We start from the raw sequence: 13,979 nt of genomic DNA, 5'->3' as shown, positions 1-13,979 counted from the left end.
TCACAGTGAAGTGTCATCTGCAAACGTGACGAGAGCGCACTCCTCACCTCTTCCAGGTCATTGTTAATGATGATCAGGAAGAGCTGAAAAATGGTTTAAGTTATTACCTCCCAGATAATAATTACTTTCTTTTATCTGATACCATCCTCTCACTTTGGAAGAGTTTATCTACAGACTGGATAAATGAGAAATCAGTATAAAACTGTGTGTTTTTACTAGTACAAAACAACACTAATAGCTGGAAGCAAGGTATTTTTCAGGGAAAACTCTGAAAACATGAGGCTTTAAAAGAAAATTTAAGCTAATATTTATCCTTGTAAGTATTAGCTTTTCAAAAATTTGTCCCCTAAACCAAAATACCCTCATGTGTTTGGGCCATATCCTGTTGCTTCTTGGCCCATGTAGTCAGAGAGATCAGACTTTTGTGGGGTTATTTATGCTCATAGGAAAAGTGATGTTACTCACATACCAAGAGATTTAATTTCGTTCTGTTTTCTTGCTGAAAACAGAAGGAAGAAACAGGATCCACTTTCCTTTTCAGAAATGTAGGCTTGCTTTCTACCCAATTCTGTGCTGAATAAAGCATGTTATTGTTTGGTGGTTTCATAGGCCTGCAATGGGGTTGTGATTGCACAATTTTTGATATGTTCTGTACAGGATCCCCTACCAGTATCTGTTACTTTCAGATTGTATATGGATGCAGGATCATGTTTGTGTTAAACTAATCAGAGCATATCATTTAAGATGCGTCTAGCTTAACATTTGGTTCTGATCAGAAGTGCTCTTTTAAAGTGATTTTGGCTGTCTTGTAGGATGGTCATTTAGAAAACAAATTGGATTTTTAAAAATGAAACTGCAACCACAAATGTGGTCAGGAGCATTCCTAATTAGCATTGCATGCAGCTGCGAACAGGCATTTTAGTCAGCAGACTAGATGTAATGCAAACTAACCCCCTTAAAAGGTGTGTAGCATGGATGTCATATCATCCAGACCCTCTGTTGCTGTGGATCGCTCCTAGTGCACGCATTCGTCGCTCAGGTAGGTGCACCCACAGATCCAGAGTTACGCTGCTATGCCAGTTGGTGGAGTACAGGCATTGCCCAGTTAGACTTAAAGGAAGAAAACAGTGTGAACGGATAATACCTGATCTGTAGGTTGTACTGGCTGACTAGCACAAAGGAAACACACTGGAAAAAATATATTCGGAGATGGAGAGCGAACTAGTACTGAACCAACTCAGGGGGTTCGGTGGCTGCATCCCTTCTGATGCAGCGCTGGGCTCTGAGCCAGATTTACACTGTCGTTGACTCTGGCCTTGCCATGCTTTAGCTAGCATTCAAATGTAGATTTGCTAGGATCAGTCTTTGGATGGTACCCTAGCAATAAACTTCCCAATTTATTCCTTCTAGTGATACTCTCATCTGGTTGTTCCTTCACAGTTGTATCATCCTCATGCCACTCCATTAGCCTTGGAAATTTTATTTTTTTTTTTTTTTACCAAAATCAGCGTAAACTGGGATTGAAAAATGATGGTCCAATATAGTAGTGCCACTTGCACTGTGTATCCACTACACTGCTTGAAGCCTGAAGCCCACTGCTCAGTCTGAAGCCTGAAGCCCACTGCTCACTGCTCAGATCTGGTTTACGACACTTAGCCCATAACTATTAATAATCTAAGCAAGCTAATTTCAGAAGGATTAACAGACTGTCTCATCTGAAGATAGCCAGTTTCTTTCTATTCAGAGTCCTGCACTTGCACAACTAGCTCAGGAGTCCATGGGATTATAAATAGTTAATCCAAACAGATTTAAATCCTTAGGACAAATGATTGGTCTACAGCACTGAAAAACCTTTCACTTTTCTCAGCCTTTTAAATCATGGTGAGGTTTTAAATAGGACATCAGCATTCTAGAATTACAGCTGGCACAGCACAGGTGTTTACCGGCAAATGTTCACTCAGGATTCACTCAGGAAAAGCCACTTTCTGAATGAAAAGTAGAATATTACACAAAAGCAAACATTACCACTGGCAAGGTAAAGATCACTTCTTTGTCTCATTCACTGAGTGAATCAAATGTCTTTTACCCTAAATCAATAGAGGAAAGGAATGAATTCCCCTTAAAAAAAGAAAATTAAATAAGACAGACTTATTCCTCCAGAGCTCTTATTCTGTTATCAGCTTATGCTGTTGTGAATGAAGTTATTCGTTAGAGCACTTGTACAGTCATTTTGGGGATTCTAAGCTTTTCACTTTAGCTGCTTCTTGGTGCCTTTGTTTTCCAACATGAATGTAGGAAAACTTCCAAATAAGATAATTCTTGCTTAGGTTTATACTTCATTGCCTTGATTATGCTATTTAGGAAAAAAACCACACCCCAGTCTTTCTATATCTCCTTGGCAACATTTCTTACTGATTTCTCCCATCACTCAAATAGCTTCTTTGATTGGACTTATATCTTTTATTTCCTTCTCTATTGCTATATTATTTCTTCCTCTTATTCTTTTCCTGTAATATCAGTATGTCTTTGTATCACATAATTTCTATTTAAAGAAACAGCTTTCCTAGTTTCTTTTTTACTTCAGATCATGTTTGCATTTCTGCATTTTCTGTATATGGAACTTTTCTCATTAGAAAAGCCCCACTTGCTCCGTGCCTGTTTTCCTTCTGACTCCTCTCCTTTGGTTCCTCTTGCAGCATTTTGTGGCTCAAGCATCCAATTCTTGTAACCAAACTGACCACTCAGATAAATTTATTTTTTAGCATTTGCCTTAGGGTTTTTTTCCCCATAATTCATTGCTACCTAAGTTTCTTCTTAGAGCCAGAAAGTTGGCATGCAGTACCCATTCTACCCACGCAGCTCTGATGTTAGCCCTTCTGCATGAAAGTTTCAGCATCTCAGAGGGTTGTATGCAATATACACTTTGATTTCTTATTTTGTGCACATCTCCCACTCTTTATCTTCTTTACCTCTAACTCAACTCTTTTTTTTCAAACTATATGCTCCGCTAAGGTCATCTCGACAGCAGGAAGTGAAGCTTTGGTATGATGCATTGACTGTGTCACAACCACTGAAAAATCAGATTTAGTACTTGAAATTCTGTTAAAATAGGCATCTTTTATGGAAAAAAGAAAAAGCTCAAGAAATAGTCTCTCTTGGAGATTGAGAGATTCTCCTCTCTCAATAAATCCTACCATAAAAAACAACTACAACATCATATTTCCTAATAATCACCATCTCTGGCATGACATTTTGAAGAATGATATCCAGAGATTTCCTTATAGAAAAATTACATACTACAGTCATCTTGCAAGAATATCTAGGGAGCTGAACAATATAATTCTTCTATATATTCAGGTTTTCATTGTTGTGTATCAGAATACATACAGATGTCTTTATTTGTAATCATTGTTTTATGATCAAAAAGTAGAAAAGGTATTGATACAAGCACATATTAGTATTAATGGGAATTGCAGGTCCAAAGCAAGGACTACCTTCTGAAGGAAACTGGGAAATGCATAGTATATTTTGTATACTGTAATTCTAAATTGATGCTGGCAATGACTAAGAAAAATGGTTTTATGTCCTTCTCAAAGAGCTACCATTTAAAAGAGACCTTATTGCACCACTGAGAATCTTTGTCTTAATGAATCAATGTGTTTATTTATGTATTTATTTATTTGCTCTTGATTTACATTGAGTCTGTCTTTATTTCTTTGTTTACTGAGAACTGAGCAGTCCAGGACAAAATTAGTTAGTAGCAAACTTCCTTTCTAGGAGTGTTCTCTATAGAGACGAGAAACCTCTAATTTTCTATATATTTGGGATGAGTTTGAATAACAATTTTGGTATATGTTGCTGCAATACTTTTTATAGCAGAACTCCATTTACTTTGAAGGGTCCTTTCTTCTCCTCAAATTTTCTTCCAGTGTCTTTTCTCTGAAGCTCTCCTTTGTATATTGATTTCACTCATGCGTTACCTTCTTTCAAGTTCTACCAAGTTCCAGCTCTACATGTTTCAGTTTTCCACAATATTCTGCACACTTAAGCTTATATATACCAGAAATGAGAAAAAAAAATAATTGTACATAAACCTTGCAATGATCTCTAGGATCTTAAAGTGTATAAAGATAAACATAATGCATAACTGCTCAGACACTAATTCTTAGTTCAGAATTGTTTGGTCTTTAATTCTTATCTTAACTTCAAGAGTTGTACAACTTGTTGTTAAAATACCTGTCCTATAAAGTTATTGTCAGAGAGATAAGAAGTAGGACCTGTCATAGAAAATATGTTTTATATGTATCATACTATATTTTCATAGTAAAATGGCTGTTTATCCTCTGACTGTACAACTGTGACATTGATGTGTGTTGTGGTGGAAGTACAACAGTCCTAACCATGATTTTTATCAGCTAGATTTCCGGGGAAAAAAAACTTTGGAAAAAAATTGCAACAGGTCAATTTGTTTCTTAATTGTTTTTATATGCTCCTAAAAAGATGAAAAGTCAAAATCCAGACAGTGCTATGATATTTAATTTTGTGTCTTTTTTGACTAAGAACATTTATTTACAGCAGCAGTATAGTGGGAGGTTATGATGTGAGATTTTCTTTACTTCAAAAAGCTTGCAGTTAGGATGAAACACAACAAGATAGATAGTGTACAGACAGCGTGGGAAGGAGAAAAGGTAAAGGATAGCTGTGCGGTCATATTTCCAAAAGTGTGAATCTTCAGTATTTGGCAGTTTTGAAATACATAAACAAGAAAGGCTTAATTTCAGTCACTTCTTGCTATCAGCCTAGTAATTTAAAAGGCATTTATTTATTAAAAGTGCATGTGTGTGTTACTGCTGTTCACAACAAAGAAAACCAGAGAAATTTATAGAAGATAGGTATCAGATTTTTATTTAAATAGAAGACCTGTCAAAATGCAGCATACAGTGTCAGCAACTCTCTTCTGAGTGTTAGGTTGTATCATTGCTCTTCATGTCAAATTGTCATAACATGCCTGTCATTGCCTCTTTCAATTAACCTTGAAACCAAGGCTGAGATTTATACAAGGAACAAAGTTTAAACAGAATCCTTACATTTAGCAAAACTGTCCAATAGCAGTCATTCTCTCTTGGTGTTGAGGAAATCGTCTGGGTATGAAGAGTCCTCCAGTGATTCATAATAGCTCGATCTCTTTCTAGTTACCAAACCCTTTGGCAGTAGCTTATTGTCACAGCCAGGTCTCTGATAATTTCCTGATCGTAAATTCCCTAGAAAGTAAGTATTTTTTTCTGTGATTTACGACTTGACTATGTTATACTATAGTTGAGGAGCTACTTTTTCTTTCATCTTGCATAATCTTTACAAGGAATCCTTGCAGTAACTGTAGAAGTTGGAGGATGGCACTTTAAATCACAATAAAATGTTTCATATGCAACATTCACCGTGAAATGTAGGTCACTGGAACAGGCTCCCCAGGGAAGTGGTCATGGCACCAAGCCTGTCAGAGTTCAAGGAGCGTCTGGACAACGCTCTTAGTCATATGGTTTAGTTCTAGGTAGTCCTGCAAGGAGCAAGGAGTTGGACTTGATGATCCTTATGGGTCCCTTCCAACTCCAGATATTCTATGATTCTATGATTTCTATTGGCTTACACCACATGTCTGAAACCTGTATCTACACCCTTATTTAATTCTTTCCTCTATCCTATAATTTCTCTGTTCAGGATGTATGTTTTTCAGGGCAGGGACCATTCACTATTCTGTTTATACGAGGACAACCTATTGTCGACATTCTGTGGATATAGTGGATTTATATGTGAATAAATTTTATACACCTCTACAATAAACCACTTCTGACACTTTTCTTTTGATTTTCTTTGTCTGGGAGTAAAACATAAATAGGCAAGTTTTATTGCCACCATTTCCTTCCCTATTTAATCTGTAGTCCTGTACTCTTATCCTTGCTCTTGTTAGTTTTGGGGTTTTTTTTTCATAAAGCACAGAACTAGTACTATATTCTCTTACTTTTTCAATGTCTCTTTCCTGTGCTTCCAGAAAAATGACAAACTTTCACACTGAAAATCCCTTTTCCCCCATCCAGAACTGCCCTTTTTCATTTCCTGCACCTCATAGGCAGCCCCTTATTCTTTATACCACTTTGTACTTCTTACTATGTCAATGGTCAATATCATATCAGGGATGGAAAGATTTGGGGGTGTTAAGTATTTCTGAGGTCCCAGCTGTGTGTGCTAAGAGGTGAATTTGGACAGTTCATCTTGATAGGTCAAATAACATAGGCAATTTCTGTAAATGATGTGGTGTTAAGTTATTAAATTATTATTAAATATAGTTTTATGTTAATGATGATACTGGTAGCAGAATATCACAAAGGACTTTCCTACTGACAAGACCAAGTGCCATCTCGACCCATTATGATTCTGTGATATTATCAATACTGCTACGTCAGTCTTTGAATATGCATGTGCTAAGAAAACTGTATTTTCTACCTTGCTGTAATACTGCTTCTGTAATCTTCAGTGCTCTTTATCTACAATATTTTTCCCAAAATTTTGATAACTGCAAGGCTGTGTCATTTTTTGTGTCTATATCTGCATTCCAACTCACCCGTCTGATTTCTCCTTTAAGGTAAATAATTACAGTTTAGAAGAAGTTACCCATGAAGAGGCAGTAGCGATACTGAAGAACACATCAGATGTAGTGTATCTGAAAGTTGGAAAGCCCACCACCATTTACATGACCGACCCATATGGCCCACCAGATATTACTCACTGTAAGTGACTTGTGCAACTCATTTTGTAGGAGATACCAGTTTGTCAGATGATTGTGGTTTTTTCATAGCTTGTCCAAAGTACCCCATTGAAGTTTATGAAACAGCTTGGAAGGCTACAAAAATGAAATGTTTATTGCCACTTAAGTATGCTACGCTCATAAAATATCACAAATAATATAACTCTGCTGAAGTATTTTTGCAGCAAAAGTAACAATGTAGCTGATGTACAGCTGAGATGATTCTAAATAGCCCTTGTCCAGGTCATCGGACTGAACTGTAACCCTTGTGACAATTACAGTAATAAGTATATGCAAATATATTTTGAAATACGATTAGATTTGCAGACTGGAGTCCTCTGTCCACTGAAAAATCGGAACAAGCAGCAAACCATCTTATACAAATTTTGTGAAAAGCCTGAGGCAAATATATATCATATTTGGATAAAATATTTACTTGGAATGTAAAAATCACTGCTCTACCTACAAAAAATTACCTATTTTCTGTATATATCCAATCCCTAAATTATTGTTGCACTTTGCTTTATTCTCAGTCTCTCCATTAACGTTATATATGTTCATCTGCTATTTTTTCCCTGAGGACCAAGGCCTTATTTGTCCTTGCATTTAATGTACACTCTGTTGTAGGAAAAGTTGTTGAAAAAATATAGTAAAGCTCAGTGAAGGATCTCATAGGAAGGGAAGATGATTTTATTTTAAGCAAAACTGATTTCAATCAGGCCATGATCTCCATGCACTCAAAATCATCTAGGTTCATGTCCAGCATTCAGGTAGAAAGATGTGCATCCAGGTACATCGCCAGGACTCCTTGAGATGACCAAGTACAAAAGTGGGTGGCTGTGGAGTCCCTGTTGTACACATATACCTTCTTCCTATGTTGACAACCTCCTTGCTGATGTGCTTTTCGTACCCTTAAGGAGATAACAGTAATTAGGATCTTCTCTTTCTCCCATCTGTCCCACCTACACAGGTCTTCAGGATTTGCTCACTTCTCTTTTGTCTCCTTCTCTGAGTGTCCTAGGCTCCAATCTAGTCTTTATCTCCTGCCATCATCTCTTAATGGCTTGAGTCTTTGTTTTAGTTTGGGTGTAGGCTGTCGGGACAAGTTACATGCAGTTATGTTGAGTATTGATGACCTGTTGATGAATCTAGGTGCTGTCAATACATGCCATTCTTATACCCCTCCTGCCAGTCCTCCTGGTCTCCATACCCAGGCATTCCCATTCCTTTTTTATTCACAGCAATCTTATTTCAGTCGAAGCTCTCTATACCACTGGTGCCTGTTAGTCTAAACAGTTCATTAGTGAAATTCCCTTTCTTCATTTAGTTGTTCATTAGAAACCGTCCAGCTTGGGTTCAACTACCAACAGAGACCAGCTGCGCCATCTAACAATTGGATGGCAGTTTAATTTTTGACAAGAGCTTCAGCAACTGATCCATACCCATCTTGATCTCCTGCCAATAATCTTAGGGGCACTTAAGGCCAACCAAAGGCTGGGACAGGCAGATTTTCCCAGTGAATGCTAGAGATTTAAATTTTTCTGCACTTTTGCATAGTGTTGCTACTGTGGACTGACAAAGTTGAGGGAAAAGCTAAATATCCATAATCATTCTTATTCAGACTGCTCCATAAAAATAGAAGGGAAGGTTTTGTAACATGCACATCAGGTGGTATACTCAACTGTGCTGAGGATACCTATTTAGTTAGCAAATGTTACAACAGATGGCAATCACGTTGTTCAGTAGCAGTCTGGTCTGGATCTTAGCAAAGCCCAAGAAGTAAAATTGTTAAATGTCCCTATCCAATCTCCTGCTTTATAATACTTTCCAAAATCATAATTTGGGAGTTCTAAAACAGTGTGGTTTATTATGTCAGATTATAGATCAGCAGCATATGAGAAGACAGAAGTAATTCCAGAGGGAGATTAAAGGTTGAAAAGATTTGCAGTAGCCCATCCCAGGCTGTTGGTGCATACAGATTCATTTATCCTCAGGGAACCTTTCATTATATCTACGCGTTCAGAGTATTTCAGAACGGGTAATGGCCTTTCCCTGTAGAGATATTTTGCTTTGAAACATTCGGTATCTCAGCATCTGAAAGAAAGACTGAAACTAATACTAGAAAGTTTAGCTGTCGTCTTCTCATGAGAAAATGAATCATAGCTCATTGCAGAAGCATGTATCATTGTTTTTCCTATTTATCATTGCCTTTTCTAATTACATTAACTAGAGATTGAATACAACTATTATTACATCTCTCTAGCCATAAATATCCCCAGTAACTTCAGAATAGCAAAAAGCAAGCAAACAACAAAACCCACAGACCCAATATAGAATCAGGCAGCATAGTCCTGTAATTTTCATTATTAATCATTAATACGTAAGAGATTTGTATCCACTTTGTATTTTAAATATACAGATTTACTGTGATCTAAATACCACCTATGTTGGTACTGAAATGTCAATTATATTGGGAATTTTGGCACCTTTAGTAGATCACAGCTTTAAATCTTCACTGTACATAATTCTTACCATACATAAAATTCCTGCTCTTGCATTGAGCTCTTACTATATTACTCCCATTGCTGTATAGTGCAGCCAAAAAGAGGAGTGTGCTTTTAATCTCATTCTCTCCTATTTACATTTCCTTCTTCAAGCCAGTCCTAATTGAAGAACGTTTCCTGTCTCCCAAACTATCCTTTCTTATTCAGATCGCCTTTAAAGAGTCAATCCCTGCAAATGACCCATTTATTATTATTATTATTATTATTATTATTATTATTATTATTATTATTTTATTAACCTTTCAGGGAAACTCCAGCTGTTCATTCCTTCTTGTTACATTTTAAGCTCTCTCAGGCAAGGATTGTCTGTTTTGATGTTATTTACAGCAATGAGCACATTCTTGGTACTTAACTAAAAAATGGTGCTTTTGTGACATCTAATCAAACATGGAAGTGGCTAACTGGAAATGCTTATTCTTACCATCAGCTTATTCTCCACCAATGGAAAATCATATACTCTCTTCTGGAAACAATGGCACTTTAGAGTACAAGGCATCCCTGGCCCCTATCTCACCAGGAAGATACTCGCCCATTCCAAAGCACATGCTTGTGGAGGATGACTACACCAGGTCAGATGCTTCTCTTTATTTGTTACCTTTCATGATGATTGCAAAGGACATAGGTAAAGCATTCAGTGCACCTCAAATAGAATACGGCATATAGTTCTTTTCACCCATGTTCAAGGGAAGATGAATTGAAACTGTTACAGGTATGAAGACAACTAAGAGAAAGATCACACGAATGAATGCGGACCTGAGGTCCATGTTGTCTGGGTGCAATCCTGCACTAGTTCCTAAACAACATGGCTGCACTAGAACAATGCTGGCACTGAGCAAAATTTTCTGCTTCTTAACACAACTAGGATCAGTGACTCATCTGGCTCACTGTATGTATGGGTGGAGGGACTGTATCTGCATTTGTACCTGTCCGTGACAGTACAGTCTGAAAGGTCCGGCTTGTTTAGTTTAGTGAAAGCAAGGCTGAAGTAGCCTGTAATTGTAATTGCTCTGTGTACGCCCATTGAAAGATAAATGTTATGGAGAGAAAACACTATGGGAAAAGAAAAAAAAATTATAAACTGGCTGCAGATAAACATAGGAGGGAAACTGGAAAAAGTTTCTTAACCTTTAGAGCAATCATAATATGAAACAGTTTTCTGTGAGAGCATAGAGTTAAAAGGAAACTGTTTATGCAGTGGCACTTGATACCTTTATAAAAGAGGTTCTTTGATGTAATTATCAGCAAAATGACCCTCAAAATTGCTTCTCATCGTTTTTGTTTTTAGTAATCCCAAAAGATTTCGTGACTACCATATGGAAATATGGTAGCAGAATTGTATCTATGTACTTGATTTCCAGGTAGAAAAGACACATAGGAAAATGCTGGGAGGGTTCTTTTTTGCCCTGTGTTAGATCAACACTGAATGTCACTGACGAGACAGTGTGTATTTCTCTTTTTGTTTGAAGAGCACTACCATTCACTTAGAAGACAACAGTTGTTAAGTTTGTAAAATGAGCCGTCATTATAATGTCTAGTGCCACGGAAAATGAGAAAATATTTTTCTTCTGTGCTTCAGTATTTATAAATTCATTGGGTTTAAAGCTAGGAGGGGGCTGTTCCGATCGTCTAACCTGACCTACTGTGTATCTCAAGCCAAAGAATCTCATCCACTTATGTATTCATCAGCTTCATAACTTGCTAATTTGCATTTCATTTTTCTTGTTCCATATGATTACGATCTCAAGCTGCTTAACTTGTTGGATCAGACAGATTCAGAGTAACTAAATCATAATACAGTGTTTAATCAGGACATAAATGTATGGAAACCACACCTTGCTTCCCTGTCTTGGCTAAAAGTATTTCTCCTTTGTTTTGATTGAGGACGCAAAGCTGACACTGCTCTCCTTCAACTTATGAGACATTCAATTAGGATGAATTTTCTCCAAAGGGTTCCAAGAAGTTACATTTTTTTAATTAATAGTTAAAACATTGATTTCATTAAATTGTGCATCAAGGCTTTACCTGGGCTAGTACTGACCTCATAATTTCTAAAATGCATATGTATAGGAAGAATACCAATATAGTATCTGGGTTACAATGGTGAAGGCTTTGTCAATAAGCTTGTAGTGCTGAATTGTCTCCTTCTGTAATGAGATGTCAGCACCATTATTACTGCTAAACAGTTGGCAAAGTTTAAAAACAGCAAAATATGCAACCTTAAAAGTAGATAATAGTTAAGGAGACCAAGAAGTCACAGCAAGTGAAGGAAGTAATCCTAAAAAAGGAGAAAAGCTGCCCTGAGAATTAAAAGACCATTTAAACAGTTAGAAGAGCTGTAAGGTAATGAAGAATATCTTTAGGTAGTTCTGTGTTTCTTTGTGTTCCATGTAGCTGATTTTAACTTTCTAATTACTTCTACCAAAAAAAAAAAAGGAAAAAAAAAAAAGAAACAATAGTGGTAGAAGAGAAGGCAATGACATTCCTAGCCCATTAGTTCAGTAGATATCCAGTAGAAAGCATACTTCTTGTTCAAAGAACCGTGCAGGATATATATTGAAATTAATTAGTACGTCTGTTTCATCTTTTTAAGAAGAAAGATGTATTCCTATCCTGATATTTTTAGTTGTTTTTTAAACAAGTTAATTTTGCTGGTTTAGCTCCTGACAGTAAAACCAAATACTGACATGGTCTGGTTCTTGACTGAGGTTTTCACACCAGCGTCCGTTTTGTATTATTTGGGGAAAAAAATGAATGTCCAGAGAAGCCGTGTATATGCTGTGAAATGCTCCTCTCCTGTGTTCTTCTTCCTACCTGGATTTCCAGATTAGTGTGTTGTCTAATGAAGGGCTGATATCCAAAGCCTTCTGTGGCAGTGGCACTACTGAGAGGAGAGGCTGACTCTACAAGCATGACCTTCTGTGGAAGGCGTGTGGTGCTGGCAGAAATAAAGGTGTCGAGTAATAGGGGCAGACTGAATGCAACAGAGCAAATCAGATTAAAATCTCGTAGTTCTAAACAAGTATTTACTTCGACCTGTTGAAAAGGAGGAGGCTATTATGGAGTTAATTATATTAGCGATAATAGCTTATATGCTACCCTGACACCCAGGGTACAAAAGCACAAAGATAAAATGAATGTAGTCATAAGAAAAATGTCACTTCTTGCCATTGCATTTCCTTACTGGACATACAACATACAGCACTATCTGAGAGACACCAAAGAAGAGCCGGAGACCAGATTTCTCTTCTGACTACAACGACTAAGAAGCTCTGACCTTCAAAACCGAACCATTTAACCCTTGAATGATACTGAGCCTTTTTCTTTTTTTTAATGTCCATGTAGCTAATTATTGCCTATTGATTCGAGTGGGACTATTGAAAATGCCAGTTAACTCTCACAGCGATTTTCACAGCTATAAACTGAGAATAGTGAATGCACTCTTTCTGTGCAATGCCATAGGATTTTCTGATGAGTCTGCCATTAAAATAAAAAGATGTTTGAGAAGTCTTTGTTGCTGACCAGTTTAGAAAGACTTTCAGGAAGTTAATTATCATATTGATAATTTTAGTGAAACCTATAGATTCCTTGATTGCAGCATTTATAATTAGGTTTCCTCACATAATTTTTTATAATTAAAATGATTGCCAACTACTGCAGTGCAGTCCATTAAAACTACTTGGTTCTTGCTATAATAGGTTTTCAGGGCTAATTTACATGGTGATCACATAAGGAAATTTATTACCCGTGCAGTCATAATATGGCAACACTTCTGGCAGATTTTCATCTGTGACAGCTAAAAATATTTGGAACAGTAACTTCTCCACTGTAAGAGGCTTTTGCAATTTTGTAATTCTTTGTGCACATGATTTGAGTGAGGCTGATTACAAGCTTTAACGTACTTGCTATAATGAATCGATCAGTAAAGCTTAAATGGTTGAACATTCAACTTATTTGTCCACTTTTCCTTGCTTTTCTTTTTTGTTGTCCTTTTTTTTATTCCAGTTCTAAGGTTTTTTAAGTAAATATTTGTATTTTGCCTAACAAAAATCAGTGTTTCTGTTGATCAAAACTTGTATTTTTAGGTCTGATATTGAATCTGCCTCTGAAAAAAATTCAGTACAACTTTTACTTACTATGGGGAAAAAATAACTTAATCTGAGCAAAAAGGATAGAAAAGTAACAAATCATCTTCAGCCACAAGTTTTAATGAAGCTGGATGTTGTCTTTTAATTACTGAGGTTTTGTAAGTTGTGTATATTATTGGTCCAAAGGCTGTCAGTGATGGGCATAATTTACATTTTTTTATGGATTCATTTTAAATTAACTCGGGATGGAAGCTTTGCCTTCCTGTATTTTTTATAAATATTATCACCTTTTAAAATTTAAATAAAATAACACAACTCCAGGTTAGTAGAATGTGGGATCAAAAGTGGATAAAATCTATATGCCAAGTAACTCTGCCAATACAATCATCATCATTCTGCAAGTAAGTCCTTATTTGTTTTAGTTTCTAGTAAGATTAAAGTGTTGTGCAGGCCATGCAGGAGATTCCTTGATTGCGTTGCTGACAATTTCCTAATACTGCTAGAAGGGAGAAACAGGAATAATTCTCTGCT

The 13,979-nt window shown here is 36.6% G+C and overlaps 1 protein-coding gene across 7 annotated transcripts in view; it reads left to right on the top strand.

Moving 5' to 3' along the window:
• Positions 1 to 13,979, top strand: part of LOC142404403 (disks large homolog 2) — an 800,410-nt gene that overhangs the window by 500,074 nt on the left and 286,357 nt on the right. For all 7 annotated transcript variants that reach the window (XM_075491172.1, XM_075491171.1, XM_075491177.1 and 4 more), the window contains 2 exons: positions 6,638 to 6,782; positions 9,791 to 9,932. In XM_075491172.1, coding sequence (XP_075347287.1) covers positions 6,638 to 6,782; positions 9,791 to 9,932 — 287 coding nt within the window. The remainder of the gene's footprint in view (positions 1 to 6,637; positions 6,783 to 9,790; positions 9,933 to 13,979) is intronic.

Source organism: Mycteria americana, chromosome 1, assembly GCF_035582795.1.
Source record: "Mycteria americana isolate JAX WOST 10 ecotype Jacksonville Zoo and Gardens chromosome 1, USCA_MyAme_1.0, whole genome shotgun sequence".
Classification (NCBI taxonomy): domain Eukaryota; kingdom Metazoa; phylum Chordata; class Aves; order Ciconiiformes; family Ciconiidae; genus Mycteria; species Mycteria americana.
This window is presented reverse-complemented; position numbering and strand designations above follow the sequence as displayed.